At 44.9% G+C, this 19,555-nt stretch overlaps 1 protein-coding gene across 2 annotated transcripts in view; it reads left to right on the plus strand.

Annotated features, from left to right (window-relative positions):
• Window positions 1-19,555, plus strand: part of SLC4A11 (solute carrier family 4 member 11) — a 69,708-nt gene that overhangs the window by 39,466 nt on the left and 10,687 nt on the right. For both annotated transcript variants that reach the window (XM_071447278.1, XM_071447279.1), the window contains 8 exons: window positions 2,822-2,947; window positions 3,728-3,841; window positions 4,869-5,001; window positions 5,296-5,369; window positions 10,002-10,227; window positions 11,487-11,593; window positions 12,690-12,858; window positions 15,886-16,059. In XM_071447278.1, coding sequence (XP_071303379.1) covers window positions 2,822-2,947; window positions 3,728-3,841; window positions 4,869-5,001; window positions 5,296-5,369; window positions 10,002-10,227; window positions 11,487-11,593; window positions 12,690-12,858; window positions 15,886-16,059 — 1,123 coding nt within the window. The remainder of the gene's footprint in view (window positions 1-2,821; window positions 2,948-3,727; window positions 3,842-4,868; window positions 5,002-5,295; window positions 5,370-10,001; window positions 10,228-11,486; window positions 11,594-12,689; window positions 12,859-15,885; window positions 16,060-19,555) is intronic.

The raw sequence follows: 19,555 nt of genomic DNA on the forward strand, positions 1-19,555 counted from the left end.
TCTCTACAAACTGTGACATTTCAGAAATCCAGGCAGGTAAAATGGAACTGTCACGTTGATGAACATAATTGCTCCCCATTCCAGTGTGTAGCTATACCTTAATTTCAGGGGAATGCTCCTGTAATAATCAGCGACTCAAATTCCACAGCTGGACCAAGAGCTGACTTTTATGCTATAAATTTCCATGGTGCAGGTGGAGTGACACATTTTTCAGTGGCTTTATGAGCCTTGTCACAGATGAAATGCCATCATAATGCACCTCACCTTCTTCTGAATGAAGCCACAGCAGTCCATGGGCTGCAGAACATCCTGAAAATGTTTCACCAGATGTTGGCTTTAAAAAGGCAGAAGGGTAAATTGTGCTTAATGCTGGATTTCAGTGCCTGTTGCTGTACAGGTGGATTTGTACAAGGAGAGGCAATGTTTGGTCGTGACTGCAATTAAGGAGTGAGCAGTCAGCTTTGGGAAGGAGTGTGTTTAATCTGGTGTAATTATTGTCTCCATTACAAAGGGAATTTCACTGCCCACCAGAAAGATTCTTGATCCTAGAATCTTATCTAGCTGATTATGGATTAAAGAAAGTGCTGGAAGTCTTGGACCCAGCCAGGGTGAATCACAGAATCACTGAAGTTGGAAAAAACCTCCAAGATTGAGTCCAAGCTGTGCCCAATCCCCACCTTGTCCCCAGCCCAGAGCACTGAGTGCCACCTCCAGGCCTTCCTTGGACAGCTCCAGGGGTGGGCACTCACTGCCTCCCTGGACAGCCCATTCCAGTGTTTAACAACCTTTTCCATGAGGAAATTCCTCCTGATGTTCAGCTGAAGCTCCCCTGGTGCAGCTTGAGGCCATGTCCTTAAGCACAAAGACCTCCATGAGCAGCAAGGGCTCCTTTGCCTGGATAGAAACTGAAAATGAAATTTTGTGATGCTCTTCAAGGTTTCTTCCTTCTGCCCTCTCAAGCTATGGTTTAACCACCTGAACCTTTTTAAAAAAGATATTATTTGCTTCTCTGGACCTGGTTGTCCTTTCAGAAATGATTTCAAACCTTCCAGGCATCGTTGCCCCTGACCTTTCATATTGGAAAGACTCCCTTGTCCAAACAGCAATATTTTGGAGTGACAGAATCCTTTGAATGAGGGTGTGACCGTGTCTATTCATGGAACCTCCCCTCAGCCCTGTTTGTCTTGCCAAATGCTTCCTTTTCTCTAAAGGTTTTGAGCAGTTTGGGGTGTGAGGTAGGAGCCTGCAGCTGCTGGAGTCAGGATCACAGGATGTCTTCATCTCTGAGAATTAAATTCCTTTGGGTTGCCAGGAGTGGTCAGTAATGTGACCTGTGGTTTCTGGATCTTCCCAATAAATGGAAAGGAATTTGCCTGGGAACAGCTGGTCTGATGACTCCCAAAAGGTCAAACTCATATTTGCATGCTTGAGGTGTCTCTTGTCAGGTTTTAGCCTGGAGTTTGAGGATGCTGAGCATCAGAAGTGCTCTTCGTGTCTGTTCCTCTCCTGCCTGCAAGCAGGCACCTCACAAGGTGTCCTTTATTCATGTGGCTGCCTGTTCATTACACATCACCTTTGATTTTTGGGTTTTTACATCCTCCTCCCATCCTTATCTCTGCCCTGCAAATGGTGCAGAAAGCAGATGTTAGATAAGATCCCAGAGTCACTGAGAGATTTTTGTTCTTTTCATTCTGGTGATAAAGATTTTCAGTGTGGCACCTATAACCTCAAAAGCCAAGCCCTCCTTTATCTGATCCAACTCATTTTTTTTTGTTTTACCTCTCTCAGCAAGGCACTGATGCTGCAAAAGCTTAGATGGACATTTGGGAGCTCAGGGCAGATTCCTGTGTGGGAATTCTTGGCTCTGGAGCCTTCCAGAAAGGGGAATTGGGCAGCTCCAAGCACCTCCAGCTGTTTCAGAGGAACAGCACCATCAAGGATGGTGGAAAAGGCAGCCTGGAGGCTGAGGAGACTTTTTCCAGTGCATCCTCTCTGCTCTGTGGAAAAACTTGTGTTCTCCTGGAGCAACATCAGCTGCTGTCATCTCATCCTTTCTCCTGTGCATCCCCAGTGAGCTCATATCAACATCAGCCTGAAAACAGGAAGGGGAAGGGAAGCTACTTCAGAGGCTCTTAAATCCATATTCTGACACTTTAATTCTCTTTCTGGCTGCTTTGTGTTTTGGCCTGGCGTGTTTTTTTCCGATGGAGATGAGAGGGGGGTGAGTGGATGGAAAAGAGAGAGGCTGTTCTTTCAGCAGGGCTTGGTAAATCAAACTTCAGTGTAGCCATTCCTGACCTCTGTTTGTTTTTTGTCCTTCTGCCATTTTTTGGCTCAGAGTAGCATATTATTGATCAAACCTACAGCCTTGGACATCTGTCTAGGGAAAAATGAAGTGCTTCATGTTTTCCTGCCCAAGACAAAAGTAGGGAAGGCAAGAGATTGTCATGAAACTCGTTAGGGACAGTCCAGAATGCCTGAAAAGTTGGTGTTAAAAGGGCAGGGGTGGGGGTTTATGAACCCTAAACTTACAGTTTCTGCCTTGATCCTCTTCCAAGCTCTGCAGAGTCACAAAACTGAGCACAAGGCTTCTTGTATTTCCTGTTTTGATGATGTCAAAAATGTCTGGTGGCAATTTTGGTGCTACTTCTGGTCCCAGATGAACAGAAGAGTGTAGGTTGTCCAGAATCAAATATTAACAGTTTGGTTACATATTTAAAGTGTGGACTGAATTTCTGCTTCTCAAGATGAACTAACAGTAGCTGTGGCTGATGTGAGAAGGTTTTCAGTGCTTTACCAACATGATTTTTGTTTGCCCCAGGTATTATTGGGAACAACAAAGCTATAGGGAAATACATCACAACCATGATCTTTCTGTACTTTGCCTGCCTCCTTCCAGCCATTGCTTTTGGGTCCCTCAATGATGAAAATACCCGAGGAGCTATTGGTGAGTTCATCAGTTTTGTGCTTCTTAAACTTACCAGTTTTGTGCATTTGATTCCATGTATTCAAAATTTCATTATGGTCACAGAAAGTTCTGATAGTTTTTATTTACAGGGGGAAAACAAACCCAAAATCATGACTGAAGGATTTTTTTCTAATTAAGTTTATTACTTTTGTTAAAAAACAGAAAAATTGAACACTGCTTTGGGTGTCATCATCTGACTTGGACTGATACAGATGTATGCTACTGTATCTTTGAATTATGCTGACTTAATGTAATTATTTGCACATTTTTCTTGGTACAAGCTCCTGTGCTTTTGACCTGGATTTGATTATCAGCATTGAAATCCCTGGGACAGAGCTAAACATCATCCTTTATCCCAGTTGTAGAAGCAGTTGGTGCTGCAGTCACAGTTCAAACAAGCACTGGTTATGTCTTATAGGTGTTAAAATAAAAGAAATACATTTAAAATGTATACAAAATAAAAGAAAGACATTTAAAATGTATACAAAATAAAAGAAATACATTTAAAATATATATATAAAATATAACAATGCACACAAAAAACCCCAGAGTCCACCAGTTAGCTGAACAGCTGGAAACCTAAATTACAGATACGAATAAAGGGTCACTTTTTGATTTATGAGTGTGTTACCTCTGCACTCTTTAAACATTTCTTCTCCTCATTAGTGGTTGGTTTTTCTGCCCTGTGAATGCTCCTGGATGAGGCAGGGATTGACCCAACTCCCTCCCTGTTTTTGTTTCCACCCTCCCCAATTCCAGATGTGCGGAAGACGATTTTCGGGCAGTGCATTGGAGGGCTGCTCTACGCCCTCTTCTCAGGGCAGCCCCTGGTGGTGCTGCTGACCACAGCTCCCTTGGCCCTCTACATCAATGGTGAGTCTGCAGCAGGGGATTTGAGGGATTGGGACTTTGGGTGGGAGCTTTGTAGAGCTTGAGTTGGGTTTGTTTGATAAATTGATGTTTAATGGCCGCTATCAGGGAAAGGTTCCCCCTCAGGGGGTGGTGGGGCATGGGAACAAGCTCCTCTGGGGAGTTACAAGGCACAAAGTCAAGAAATGCTTGGACAGGGCTCTAAGGTACATCATGGGGTTGTTGGGGTGTCCTGTGTGGGGCCAAGAGTTGGGTGGATAATCCTGGGGGGGTCTCTTCCAGCTCAGGATGTTCTGGGATTCAAAACCTGAATCAAATTCCTCCCCTTTCCATCAACATCAGAATCAGAATATCCTAAGTTGGAAGGGACCCACAGGGATCATCAAGACCAGCTCCTGGTTTAGTTCAAATTGTTTTTCTGAAGAAATCATTTTGCAGAGAAAAAACTTAAAGAAAATAAGCATTTCTTCAGCTTCAGTAAGGAAATCTGTTTAAGTAATGGTTTTCTCATGTGGCTGTGTTTAAACAGCTTGAGACAAAGTTTTTTGGGTTTGTTAAGTTTTGAATTTTTCTAATCGATGTTTTAAAGTATCATCAGCAGCTTTCCAGGTATTGCAAGGTGATCTCAATGAACCAGAGATCAGCCAAAGGAACAAGCTCAGTATCTGTGGGGATAATCAGAGGATGGGGCTGGAAAGAGCAGCTGTGACACCCCTTGCTCAACAGCATCCCAAAATGTCAGTGAGAGCAAATTCCAGCTGCTTTGGTAGCCTCAATCCCAAGGAAAATTGCTTTGAGCAGTATGGGGGGGAACATTTTTCCAAGTGTCTCCCCCCATTTCTTGTGGTGGAAGGGGAGAACAGTTTGTGTTGATCCAGTGGAAGTGCAGGAATGTGGATTTAATGGTATCTGTAATAAATGCACTGGGGTAAAGTCTTGAAATTGGTTCTTTGTGGCCTGGAGCAGATGGGGATCACTGGGTGGCAGGGACAGGAGTTGATTGTGACACATGAATGCTTCACTTTTGCAGTCATCCAAGGAATCTGTGATGACTACAACTTGGATTTCAGTGCATTCTATGCCTGGATTGGACTCTGGAACAGCTTTTTCCTTGTGATCTACTCCCTCTTTAATGTCAGCCTCCTGATGAAGCTCTTTAAAAGGTAGCTATTTTCAAGAAGTCACATTTTGATCAGATTATTCTTCAAATGGAAAAATTACACATTCCACAAGCTCCTTAATTATGAACTTGCTGCAAAATGTATTTTGTGAGATGAGGAAAGTATCATTTTGGCTTATTGTTCCAGCTTGAAAGAAGTTCTCTGATTTACTGGGTTTTGTTTCTAACTTGGAGCCTAACTCAAATTGGTATATTTTCATGTAAATTGATGAATATGCTAATTTTTCTTTGAGCAGAGTTGAATGCAGCTCTATTAATTCCTGGGCTTTTTCCACAGGTCAACAGAAGAAATAATTGCACTTTTTATATCCATCACATTTGTGCTTGATGCCATCAAAGGCATTGTTAAAGGTAAGTCTTGCAACAGTGTTTTTCAGAGCAGATCTCTGCTTTGCTGCCTTGTCAAAGGCAAGCACAAGGCTGCAAAAATGTGTGATGTTTGCTTGTTCTGTGTTCAAAGTCTTCAGGGAAAAAAAGAAAATCAGTGTGTGTGAGATGGAAGCCGCCCTTTGTCAGCAGTTTACCTGGGTGTGCAGAATTTTTAGCAGCTCTAATTTCTGTTGGTTGAGACAGAATTGGTTTCTAAATTTTCACCAAATGGAGAAACCATTATGTTATTGATGTGAGTGCTGGCAAAAAAAAAAAAAGTCCAATTTGAATGCAGTGTTTGGAGTCCTTATTCCTTGACTCTTTATTCAGACTCTGTGGAGGGAGTTGCAAGATAGGTTGAGATTTCCTGGTTTTCCCTGGGATCTGAAACCCTTCTCTAATGGCAGTACAAGGATTGCAGTGCCTCCAGCACCTTCCTAAATCTCCTCTGCCCTTTCCAGCCATTTGGTTTTCCCATTTCTGGGTTAAATTCTAAATCTCCTTGGGGAGCCTTGGGGTTTAACAGATTCCTCTGCCACTTCTCTCCCTCCCCACGGGGATTATTGGCAGGAGGTATTTCAGAAGGTGAATCATGGTAGCAGAAATACCTTGTGAGTGGCAGCATTTCTGTTCATCCCAGTGAGGATCTGGACAATTCCTTGATTTTTATGGTTTGTTGTCCAACATCCCAAAGTTTGGGCTATCCTTTGAAATCCTTCAGGATACACCCAAGCACACTCCTTGTTTTTAAGACACTCAGGCTTGCAAGGGAATGCTTTCCAAGAGATTTGACACTGCAGAGCAATTTGAAGTGAGAAACTTTCTCGCTTGACTGGGAATCCTTAATTGCCTTGTGTGCTTTGATTGTGCAATCAGAGGGTGTTTTTTTCTCTGTAGAACACCTGCATCTTTTAAATATCCTGCTTGGAGCTTGGTGAGGCAGAGGTTTTATGGGTTAGTTGTTGACTCTGTGAGCTTTGCTGAGTGTGGGCTGTCAGTGCCCTGTCCTAGAGGCATGGGACAGTCTCCAGGTGGTCCTCAACAGGGCATTCAGCTGCTCTGTAAAAATGAGCAAATATTCACAAAGTTTCTGTAGCCCAGAGCTGATCTCCCATAGCAGAGGTTAAAAGTGCAGGAAGCATCCACTTCTCTTGTCTGCCAGACTTTCAGGAATATGGAAGTAAATCCTTGGAGTATTGCAGTGGGAACAGGAGAAGATGCTGTAAGACAAGGGGCAGTGGCCTTACTGACAGAAACCAGGTTTAGATTGGATATTAGAGAGAAAATCTTCCCTGTGAGGGTGGTGAGGCCCTGGCAGAGTGCCCAGAGAAGCTGGGGCTGCCCCTGGATCCCTGGAAGTGTCCAAGGCCAGGTTGGGATCCCTGGAAGTGTCCAAGGCCAGGTTGGATGGGACTTGGAGCCAGCTGGGATAGTGGAAGCTGTCCCTGCCCATGGGATGGGGTGGAACAAGATGATCTTAAAGATCCCTTCCAACCCAACACATTCTGGGATTTTATGTGTGATTAGTGAACCAGTTGAATGTTCTTTGTACTTGTGAGGGGATGAATTTGTAGGAATGATGGTAATAAAGTCACACCAACACTCCTTTGCCAGCTCATGTTGGCTTCAGCTGCACCTGGGAGTGTTCAGGGCTCCACAGGTGGGACCAAAGCTGTTCCCTGACACAGGAGGGCACCAGTGCTGGCAGGCACAGACTTTTTATCCTTAACCCTCTTAGAGCCCATATTTATAAACATGTCACCAGTCAACTCATGGCCACAGGCTCATCTTTGTTCTTCCCTGCCTGTTTTTGAGGAGGTGATGGTTCACTGCTGCCACCTCCTCCTCCCACTCAAAATTTTGGTTGAGTAGTTCAGTAGGAAGTGAAAGCTGATATTTTCTCAGTGCTGTTTAAATGTGTCCTGTTGGTGCCTTGGCTTCCTGAGTGCCAGGGGACAATGCCACCTCTTCCCAGATGTTTTCCCAGCCTGTTCAGAGCATAGGAAAGGAGGGGAGGGGAACCAAAGCCGTGAGGGTTCACGCAGTCCCGGTGACACTTTGTTTTCACTGCCTGGCCCGGCCACCGAGGCCGTGTTTGTTTGATCTTGACATCTGCACTGAGCAGGAAATGGTGGTGAGCAGGCAGAGGAAAACAAAGCCAGCTCATGTTGTTGGAGGCTGGAGAAGGGCTTGGCTTCAGCCAGGGCACCCCCGGCTCTGCTGCTCTCTCTGGATGATGGCAGCGAGGTTCACTGAGCTCTGGTGTGAAAACAAACCAGAAATGTTCAGGAATCAAATCCTTCCCAGCAAGGTGGTATGGGATGAAGGCCTCCACTCTCTGTCTTGGCGTGTTCTTGTTGCTTGAATTAAAATACAAGAGTAAAGCAAGGTTTTTTCCTCTATCCAGGAGGGACTGGAGCAATCCTGCCTGGGTTGGTGCATATAAATGGAATTGCAGCCTCAGAGATGGAACATGGAGTGATGTAGTCAAGCTGAGCACCAAAGATCAGCCCCAAATATATTACTGCAATATATCCCAGCCATAAATATGTTATTACCATATAGACATCTGTGGGAGCTTAAGAAAATCTACAAGACCCAAAACAAAGTCACTTGTTTGTTACTCATTCCAGTCCAAATCTTAATCCAGAGGAATGCAAATATATTCTCTGTAGTTCCTGGCTTGTTTGTGCTGCTGGTTTCTCTGATGCTCAGATGTGTCCCTAGGACTCAGTAGCACTCAGGGTGAGCAGGCTTTTCTCCCTGGCCAGCTGTGAATTCCCAGGAAATGCTGCCAGAATCATTTTAGTCAGGACAAAAGCGTCCTTTGGTGTTCAGAGCCGGAAAGTGCAAATCTTCTAACCACCCATTCTGTGCCAGGCTGTGGGTTATGGCAGTGCCCTGGGGCCCAGGTTTTGGGGTTTTTTACCTATTTTCAGAGCAGGTGTGTGTGTGTGTGTCCTGCCAGGGCTGAGGCAGCTGGAGCACAGAGGGAGGAAATAAAGGAGAGCAGAGCCTCTTCCATAGCACGCGATGGGGAACCTTTCTGGACCGGGGTCAGGATGGAATTGCTCCTCACTGGGGGAACCTTTCTGGAGCTTTAAGGTGATCTCCTCACTCCTGGCTGCTCTTGGTGCAGTTTGAGAGGTTACATTTTGATCTGTAAACCTTCTGTGATGTTTAAATTTATGTACAGGTGTATTGAGTGAGAGGCAGTCTTGTCTTCCGTGGCCTACATGCCACGCTGGCCTCATCCACTTATGGAATGCCCAGACTCCTCTTAAAGCACCTTTAAATCCTTCCAAAGATGGTGCAAGAAAGTTCATTACTGCATTTCAAATGGCTTCTTGGTTGAACTTGGGGCATTTTACACCGAGGTGAGCTCCAAAGCAGCAGTAACACAACTGCTGCTTCAGCCGGACTCAAGGTGGTTGCAAATATTGGTTGTGCTGCACAAGAGCATTCAAAGTTTCTTTTCAAATATTCAGAATTAGTTTGTCTTCACTGTTTTCCCTGTGGCTGCTGCAGATGGAAAAGCTGGAGTGTTTGGGGCTTTCAGAACCTGGATTATTATTTGAGGGTGAGGGAAATGTTAGGAAGTGCATTTTAGCCTAAGCTTCAGGTGGTTGTGGTTTTGCCTAGAGAGGATGGTCTTGCCCTGAAGTTCTCTATGCAAAGTTTGAAGGGGTATTTTGACCAAAATGAAGAAAGGTAATGGGACTACAAAGCTCTGGCATGGTGGTTTCCATGCTTTTGTATTTCCCATGGGTACAGGGAAGTGTGGATGCTGCATGTTGCCATTTGAACAGATATTGTGGGAACACTGAGGCTGCAAAGCCCAATTTCCATCTTTTGGTTTTACTTTGCTCCTTCAGGCTATTCTTCCCCAAAGAGATTAAATGATCCCAAAACCATATTTATACACTTGGAGCCAGCCAGTGACATAGAAATGGGAACACAGTAAATGCTCAGGAGCAAGATGGTCTTTACAGCTGTCCATTCCTTATATAAATGCCTTTGAGCTGATCTAAAACATTTATGGACAGTTCCAGAGGCTTTACTGGGTGTTTTGCTTGTGCAGGTTTACTTCAGGCCTGTAACTTTAATTTGCATTGTAAATTTAAATGTTCTGCCAGGTTTTGCATATCAACACTTACCTCTAAAATCTGGACTAGCCTTGGAAGAAAAGTAATTAGTGTACACTGTGTAATCCACTTAAGGATCTGTGCAGCCTGGCTGCTCTTAGTGCTTCCAGAGAATCCTGATGGAATTTGTTTGCCAGGCTGCTGAAAGCAGGTGTCTAGATAGAAATATTTATATGTGTATGTAACAGCAGTGCTTCCAGTGTTGGGAACAAAACCACATAATTAGCACTGGAAGTCCTTACAGTGTTGCTTTATAGATTAATCTAACTTACATGTTAAAATAAGTGAAAAAATCAATTTGTGAAGCACTGACTTCCTAAGAGCAACAGCTCTGATTTCTTTCTGCAGGCTTGAGAGGCAGAGCTGGCGAAGCATAACGTTAATACTTCGTGATCAAGCAAGAAACCCACTTTATTTTACTTGCTTTGATTGTCCTCTCCTAACGCTTGCCTGTTGGTTGTTTGTGCAGTTTTTAAGAAATATTACCACAATGACCACAAAGGAGATGGGAAATCAGGGGCTGATGCTATCCCAGGCCTTGGCATCAACACCAGCTTCTTGATGAACTCCGCAGTGAGCGAGAACCAGACTTGCACTCACGATGGGCACTACGGGCGCGAGACCGCCGTCCTCAGCCTCATGTTGATGTTGGGAACCCTCTGGCTCGGCCACACCCTCTATCAGTTCAAGAAAAGGTGAGTTGTTTAGAGCTCAGACTGCTGATTGTTTCATGTTCTCTCTGAGGGAGTCATTAACAGCTTAGAGCTTAATTCACAGAATGACCAGGTTGGAAGAGACCTTCAAGATCATCCAGTCCAACCCAGCCCCAACACCTCAAATAAACCCTGGCACTGAGTGCCAAATTCAGTCTTTGTTTAAACACATCCAGGGAAGGTGACTCCACCACCTCCCCAGGCAGGCCATTCCAGAACTTTATCACCCTTTCTGTAAAAAACTTTTTCCTGATATCCAACCTGTATTTCCCTTGGTGCAGCTTGAGACTGTGTCCTCTGGTTCTGTCAGTGCTGCCTGGAGAAAGAGACCAACCCCACCTGACTACAACCACCTTTTAGGAAGTTGTAAAGAGTGATAAGATCACCTCTGAGTCTCCTTTTCTCCAGGCTGAGCACCCCCAGCTCCCTCAGGGGTTCCTCATAGGGTTTGTGTTCCCAGCCCCTCTCCAGCCTTGTTGCCCCCTCTTACGCACTCAAGCATCTCAATGTCCTTCCCAAACTGAGGGGCCAGAACTAGACACAGCACTCAAGGTGTGACCTCACCAATTCTGCAACCCAGGAAAATCAGGTGGAAGCCAAAGGCAGAGATGAACCTGCCTGGGCCACCAGGAAAATATTCCCAACAGAACAAAATGTTTGTTCAGTGGACAATGTCCTTCTGTCTTTGGTTTGCCCTCACAAGTGACTTTCTAAAAAGCTTTGAGCTCCCAGTTGGGATCCCTGTATCTCTCTCCAAACAGGCATTGAACCATTTTGCTCAGCAAAAATTCCTGATGGTGCAGGAAGGTCTACTGGGAATGTACCTTCAGTGTGCTTCTGAGAGTCAAACATCAACTCTGATTTGGGGTTTGCTCCTATTGCTCTTAAAACTCTTCATTTGAGATGCAGGAATCAATTAAAGTAAAGTGCAAATGAGACACAAATTGGTGCTTGAAGGCCTTTTTTTTTTTCTAGCTTGCATCTTATGTTCTTGTTTCTTTGTTTTTTGCTTCTGCACTCATCAGCCTTCAAAGGTTTTAGGTTCCAGAAGATTGAGGGCTGAGTGAAAGACTAATTCGTCACTCCAAGTATCTCTTCAGCATTGCAAGAGGGGACTGAATTTTCACTTCAGCATTGCAAGATGGGACTGAATTTTCACTTCTAAAGCATTAAATGTTGTCTGGATTGAGTGATTATCCTGACATTGGGGTGCTGATGGGAATTTTTTTTCTCTTTTGCAGCCCATATTTGCACGCGAGGGTACGTGAAATTCTGTCCGACTGTGCCTTACCCATTTCAGTCCTGACCTTCTCTGTTGTGGGTTCCTTTATCTTCAATGAAATTGAAAGTAAGTTCTGTTTTTGTTCTCTGGAATACTGGGGTTTATGAAAGAGAGAAGTGAAAGCCTAGAAGGGTTTTGCTAATAAAGTTCTTCCAAATAATTTCACAAATACTGTGTGTACCTCCCACCAAGAGCTCAGATTTCCTCACTATTAGATTTATGTCATTCAAAACCCTGATTGAGTCTGGGGCAAGAAAAATTATCCAGATGTGTCTTTTCAATGAGTTTGAGGCATGTGTCATAATAAGGGAGATGAACAATTTCTGGCAAAGAACAAAGGGCAGAGTAATCAGCAGGCAGGAAGGGTTGTTGCCAGTCATATCAACATGGAGTTGGTCATCCCAGTTTGTCCTCTTTGTCTCCAGTTTGTTTTCCTAATTTAGGTGAAATGGTGCAGAGCATCTGGGCAGCTCTAAGTTACACAAGGAAATCTAAAAATGAGACACCATTCATTGGCCAGATAGATCAACTTTTCCATATCAGGAAGTGATAATGGGGACAGGAATTGCATTGTCCTGCAGTGACGTGAGCGGGTGATGTGAGGAAATGTATGGAAACAAATAAGAAATGGCTTTTTTTTATTGTGATGGCCATTCCATCCAGTTGGATTGCAAAATGATGTGTGGCCATGTGTGATTTATCCCTAGCCATGGATTGCTTCCAATAGCAGCAGTTTTGATTTAGATTTTATACTAAAATGCCTTGCACAGCCTGTTGGAGATGAGGAAGTTCTCAAATGCCTCTGTGGGTTGATGAGCTGAGCATTATGGTGCTGGTTAGAAATAAGGCTTCCTCATCTAAAAACATGTTGCATCTGTGCAAAACAAGTTTCCCTCTTTTTGTTTTGCTCCAATATCTGTAATGCCTTGCTAGGACTAGCAGTGGTCTGTCCTATCAGGATGGCAGCCAAGTCATAAATGGATGGAGGAAAAAAATAAACCAAACCAGCCAGATGGACCCATCTTCCATGGCCTCCAGGCTCCCACATGCCAGAGCATCACACCTCCTTTCCTGCTTGCTTCCCAGTACTTTGTGGTGTGGGTAAAACACTGATGGTTTTGTAAGAAGGTGCCTCCTAACATCCTTCCCCTCCTCTTTTCAGTGTCCAAATTTAACTACAACGCCTCTGACAGCTTGTTTGTGCTGGCCCCTGTGCAGTCCCTGTCCATTGGGTCCGTGATGAGCGCCATGGGGCTGGGATTTCTCCTCTCCATGCTCTTCTTCATCGAGCAGAACATCGTCGCGTCCCTCACCAACGCCCCAGAGAACAGGTAACACCTCTGGTGCTGCTTTGCCCTCTGTGGAGGGATGTCCCTGGGTCTGCCACCACCACTGCTAGCCCAAAGCTTGTCTGAACATCAGAAACGTATTCAGGTTGTGTTTTTAAGAATTCCTGTTGTCACAGGTGGAGGTAACTGTGCTGCTTAACTCCTCACCATCCCCAAAGCCTGGTCTTGTGGCAGTGAGCCAAAACCACAAATCCTCCATGAGCTCACCACTTCAACCTGTTTCTTCTTTACTCTGTGCCTAACACCATCATTTGTCCCCTAAAACTCTCAAGACATTTTTCAGGAAGAGTTTGGGAGACAAGAGGTGGCATAGTGAATGTGACGTTGATATTCTGTACAGTCCGAGGTCTTTGGATGCACCTCAAGATATTTTAGGGAGTGTCTGACACATGTGGACACTTGCACTGCTCTTGCAGTACAGAGAATTTTTGAAAATGAGAAGTCAATGACCTACATAAATGCTGTCGCACAACGTGCTGCAGCTGAGCATCAGGAGTGTTTCGAGTTGGTAAATTCCAACTGCAAAAAAGGTGGAAGTGCAATAAAACAATATGTCCAATGTCTGATAAGTCTCACTTATATGCAAACTTGAGATGTTGCACTATTAAAATATTCCCTCTGATGTTTTTGTGCCAACTGCAATCAGATGTGATGTCAAGAATGAACGGGGATGACTTTTTTCCCAGGGAAACTACCACGTCTCCAAGGATTTTTTGCTAATGTGATGCGTGGGAGGGTTCTCTCCTTGCATAATATCCATTAGCATTCTCCATGTTGTAGCTGGAGTGACACAGTATTAGGAGAGAGGAGACAAGCTCAAATTCAGCTACACTAATTTCGTTTCCTTTGACCACCTCTTATCTCTATTATATCCCTTTAAGTGTTGCATAAATCTGTATGTAAGTGGGTCATCTCTTGGCTAAGATGAATTTCTTCTACACTTTTGGTATTTTCCACTAGAGTGTCTTTAAGGAATGTAAAATACTCTTTGGAGTTTTTTAGAGTGTTTTTCAGAGCATCTGGGTACAGAGCTGAGCTGATCAGGTGTTGGGGCAGGGGTTTTTAGAGATGTTTTTAGAAAACTACAACTTGATACCATCTGTTTGTGGTGCCATCACAGACATTTTGCACTATCCCAGGTTGCTCCAACCCCCATCCAACCTGGCCTTGGACACTTCCAGGGATACAGGGGCAGCCACAGCTTCTCTGGGCACCCTATGCCACCCATACAGGGAAGGATTATTTTCTAATATCTCATCTAAATCTACTCTTTGCCTATTTGAGTCCATTCCCCCTTGTCCTGGAAGGCTGCAATTAGGTCACCTCCAGGCTGAACAATCCCAATTCCCTCCGCCTTTCCTCACAGAGCAGAGGTGCTCCATCCCTCTGATAATCTTGGTGGCCTCCTCTGGATTCATTCCAACAGGTTGATGTCCTTAAAGCCTTCTGAAAAGAATGGGGAGGACAACAAACAATGACCCTGAGGGTGCTGAAGGTGCCTTTGCTCAGAGAAAGCAGCACGTGAGCAGGGGCTGCGTTTCCAAGGCGTGAGCCAACGCAGGAAACGCGTTTGCAATCCCACCCTTCCTGCCAGCACCTTCCAGAGGCATTGTAGGGTACACACCTACCTGACCCACTCACCCCATAGCCTCCTCAGTCAGTGGAGGGGCACACTCCCAGTGGGACCAGGCTTTTGTCCCAAAACAAGCCCCACCCCAGATTTCTGCTGCCCGAACAATGGCTTTGATCTTCATGTGCTGGGTCAGCTCTACCAGCTCCATGTGCCTCGTGTCCAGGAGTATCATGGGTGGCTCCAGGTCTGTGCTGAGGTGTTCAGTGGAGCTTGTTTGGGTGGCATTGACATCTAAAGGATGCTCCCTTTCCAGCTGGTGGTGCCCACAGAGAATTCAGCTGATCCCTCACATTGTGTGAGGATGTCAAGTGCTCCAGTGGCACAAGATAAAGCCTTAGACCTTTCAGTGAGGGTTCAAAGTCTGAGAGCTGAATCCTTCCCCAGCTTTTTTTCTAAACTTTACTCATAATATCTCAGTATAATATCTCTCTTTACTCATAATATCTCCTACAAGATAGGAGTATTCAGGAAAGGGACAGACCTTGGAAAAAATTATTAAAGTCGATGTGAGTTCAGTCCTGGTGCTGCTTTTCTGCATAGTCCTGGCAAAGTGGGTGTGCTCATACTCCTCAGTGAAGGCTGTCAGATTCCCCATCACTTAAAAAATAAAACAGGGGGGCTCTGCAGCATTTGATGAACTTAGAAGCAAATTTCCTTGGCTGGCTACCAGCCTTTTGGAATGTGTTGCCCAGAGAAGCTGTGGCTGTCCCATCACTGGAAGTGTCCAGGGAGAGGTAGGATGGGCTTTGGAGTAACCTGGGATTGTGGAAGGTGTCCTTGCCCATGGCAGGAGGTTGGAACTGGATGATCTTTAAGGTTCCTTCCAACCCAAACCATTCTGTGATCCATTCCACGATTCTGTGACTACCAAGGAGGAGCTGAAGTTTAATGAATTCCTGTCCCATTTTCTTATCATGCAGTAGCAATTACATAATTAGGGGATTACTGCAGCATACCAAGCACGTGTTCTGCTCGTGGGGAAGGAGACAGATCAGTTTCTTGTTCTAACAAACAAGAAAGTTCAGTGTCAGTACTTGGACAACAAATGCTCAGGATTTTATCCACTCCCTACGTGGACTCTGCGAGCAAACACACACATGGATTTTGGGTAGACTCTGCAATAAATATAGGAGAAAAACACTGATGAAATTTTCATGGGCTATTACTTCAGTGGGCTGCCTTTCTGCTCAGCCTTTTTCTGTCCAGATGACAACAACTTTGGGGAGCAAACCATCACATTTCACTCCTTTAGTGTTCACATGGTAAATCCAGAGGTGTGAAATCTCGGTGGGTGTGTGTGTGTGTCTGTGAGAACTTGAGTGTCCAACACATGCAGCCTGTGGGGTGTAACTGCTGTCCCCAACTGCTCATTGCAGGTTGGTGAAGGGCACAGCCTATCACTGGGACCTGCTGCTGGTGGCACTGATCAACACAGGGCTCTCGGTTTTCGGCCTGCCCTGGATCCACGCGGCCTTCCCGCATTCCCCCATGCACGTCCGGGCCCTGGCCTACGTGGAGGAGAGGGTGGAGAGTGGACACATCTATGAGACGTAAGTAGAGCTCTTTGGATTCGTTTTTGTGCCTTCCCAGTCCTTTGGGAACAGTGGGTTTGGTGTGGTTGGTGTGTTGGGTGTTGTATTCCAGATAGGAAAGTGAGGGAAAGATGCACCCAATGAGCCTTGATTTGGCTTCATCCCCTTCACTCAAGCACTCAAATTCATGCTCTGGCCAGTGGCAACATCCTACAGGGATCCCACCCACTCCATTGCAAATTCTGCTCTGGAAAAGTCAGCCAAGGCCATTTTCAGTTTCAGCCTTGTGGAAAGCTGAGGAGATGCTTTGGCCGGATCTCTCCAGATACTTTCCCCAGAAAGAATCCAAAGCTGAATCACTGCCTGAAACCTGTCTGGTGGTTATTACGAAGGGGAGGAAAAATGCACCATTATTTCAGAGCTCCCATAACATCTCCCACCACATTTTGGGAAGGAGATGCTTAAATTCTCTGGGTTTTAAACAAAAACAAGTGTGAAGCCATGGCTGGGTCATGGGTTTCTATTTAAGACCAACTCTTCTGCTGCTCTGAGCTGAGCAACACATTCTTATCACAGACCCATTAAAAAAAAATTAAAAACATTTTTCTCATGAAACAATCTCTGCTCTGGAGCAGATCTGGTTTGTTTGATCTCAGTCTGTTGCAGTTGAGTGCTTTTACCACAAGAGTGGTAATTTCCACTCACATACCATTAGTTTTAATTACCCTGCCTTGGTTTCCATTTTCTGCTTTGCCACTTACCTAAAGTGAGGCTAAGTGATCATTGACTTTGGGGGATGGAGTAGGTCTGTCTTAATCTCAGTCTTGCCTTCATGCTTGTTTTGGTGCCAAATGGCCCAGCCCAGCCAGGCACAGCTGATTTTTGGGTCAGGGATGGACAAATTTCACCTTCCACATCTGGAAATTGCTGAGTTCTGCTGCTCCCTGTAACTCTTTGCAGATCTTTTCCTGGGAGATCAGTCCCTTGGGTTTGTATTCCCATTAGGATATGTTGCTATTGGTTGTTTCCACAGTTGTGTCTCTCTTGAATAAATGCTAAACCCTATTTAAAGAAAAAAATCACCTTTGAAATTTGAGCTTTGTAGAGTTTCTATCCATGCCCTTGCTCCTCATGTCCATGATCTGCTCTGGGATACCTCCACTCTGTTTCTTTGAGAAATGCAGAACTCACACTTTGAAACCCATGTGCCAAACCTCCCTCCTGTGTCTCCTGTTGTCACTTTTAATATCCAAGTGCCTCTTTTTCCTGTTTTTCCACTGTCATGATTCTGTATTCTGGCTTTGCTTTGACCAAGTCAAGTCCCTTGCCTGAACTAAGGATTAATTCCTGCACTTCTCCTCTCCTCCTTCACCCAGCTGGCCCAAAAAAAAAGCACCAGAGAGGCCTTTTTGGCCACTCTGTCCAAGATACAGCTCCAGGGATTATCCTGCAAGGGCTGAGGGCGGCTCTGATCTCCCTGAGGGTGTTTCCTCATGGCACAGCTCTGCTCTGCTGGAGGCAAATTGGTGCTGGGAGCTGGATATTGGGAGTGAAAAAGGGAATGAGGGTTTCCTAGTGCTTTGAACTCCCTTTGAGACCTAAGCTTTTTGTTCTCTGCAAAGCACCAGGGCTAGAACAGGAGGCTCCAAGCAATGTAGTCATCTTTTTATTTTCCTTTCTTTTCTTTTCTTTTTTTTTTCCCTCTTAGCCAGCTCTGCTGAAAAAGAAATGAAGCTCAATTAGAAAATCAACTCTGTCTCCCTTGGCAGGCTCCTTCCCTGCACTCAAATCAAAGCTCGCACAGGATGATGATATAAACAAGGATAAAGATCTGTCACACTGAAAGCAAAATTTTCTTCTCTCCTGTAGAGAAACGATTTCAGTTTCCTGTGGCAATCTGCAAACAGGCTCTTGTTGCTTACTTGGAGAAGTTCAGGAATGGCTAATCCCATGCTAGCCATATTTAGAGGATTTTGGGGAAATGAGCCTGGATTATGCTCTTTAATCTTCATTAATTACTTTATTTCCATCTCAGCACAGACTTTCTGGAGCTGTTTCCTCAAGGGCCAAACCAGATTCTGAACACATGGAAATCAAGGATTCCTCTGTTGACTTAATGTGACTATGATGTTCTTATTCTGGAAATCAGGTGCTGGAATTAGCAGAAAACCAATCTAAGGCTGGGAACATCAGTTTTAAAAATACCATGTTTGTCCAATTATGAGCAATTTTAGCAATGTTCTGATAAAATATTCCAAACTAATAAGTGGCATTAGCAGGAGCTGGCAGCAATTGCAGTACATCTTGCCTGTGATCAAACACAGTGCTGTGATTGCTGCATCCCTAAGAGATGGCTGCAGAAAACTCCATGAACTTCAGAAATCTCTTACCTAAGGGCTGCCACTCAGAGCTTGTTCTTGCAGCCTTGCATCTGATGGAAATGTGATTTTGCAGCTCCTTTTGTTCCTGAGCTCTTCCACTTGCATGACTTCCCTTGCAGACTTGTGTGTGCTTGCAGGGCAGGAGCCTGCCCAGCAGGAGGAGAGATCTCTGTGTGAAACAGCAGAAATTCTTCCTCTGAGGCTGACCTGGTGCTGGAGGAACTCTTGCTGTACCAGGATGAGGTTAAATCAGTGCTTCCTTAAACTCCTGCTTCTCTGAGCCACCATGCAGGCTCGTGGTGGTTCTGGCAGCTCTGGAGTGGCCAGACTGGAATTACTCTGGCACAGCACTTCAGTTGCACTTTAAGCTGCTTGGTTTTGTTCATCTCCAGCAATTCTGTGGTGCTCCAGACCTGGAGGCAGTGGGAAAGATGCCAAACTCTGTCCATTTAGGTGATGTCCCAGTTCCACCGGAGCTGGCAAGAATGGAGCACTCTGCTCTCCCTCAGCCTTTCTAGGCACTGGCAGGGACCCCTTGGATGTAGGAGACTTGCAAGAGGATCCAAAAAAATCTGTTTGGAAGGAGAAAAGCTGTGGTTTAAACCTGTTGGAAGGTTACTTAAAGGTTAACACCTCTGTGCATCCTGTCCTGGTAATCCTGGATTGTTTGTAGGACCTGCCCCACTACTCACAGAAGAATTCCAGTGTTGTCCTCAGGATTTTGTGTGCTGTTTGTGGTACCTGTTGTTGCTCAGGTCTCATGACTGCTGGTGTTAATTCTGCCTTGTTGTCCAAATCCTCAGAGCAAGCTTTGGGCTGTCACCCTTTCCCTCCCTGTCCAAATACAGGTGTGGAAGGCTCCTTCATCCCTGTTTGCTTGAAGGTATAAACAGATTTGAAGTACAACTTGATCTTACTTCTGAGCAAAACTCTCCAACTTAATATTGCAATAATTCAATCTTCTTCAGAACAGAAGGGATTATGAAGTCTCAGCAGTGCATGTGCAAAGGAGGGAAGTGTGTTCTGATAGATCTTTGGTGTTAATCCTCAGAGAAATTTGTGTATAGGGTTAATTCAGAATTTGAGGGGTCTCATCCAGGGAATGAGGTCACTAAATGACACCAAAACAACCT

This window comes from Agelaius tricolor, unplaced genomic scaffold (genome assembly GCF_023055355.1).
Source record: "Agelaius tricolor isolate 1412-34295 unplaced genomic scaffold, bAgeTri1.0.p SCAF_24, whole genome shotgun sequence".
NCBI lineage: Eukaryota > Metazoa > Chordata > Aves > Passeriformes > Icteridae > Agelaius > Agelaius tricolor.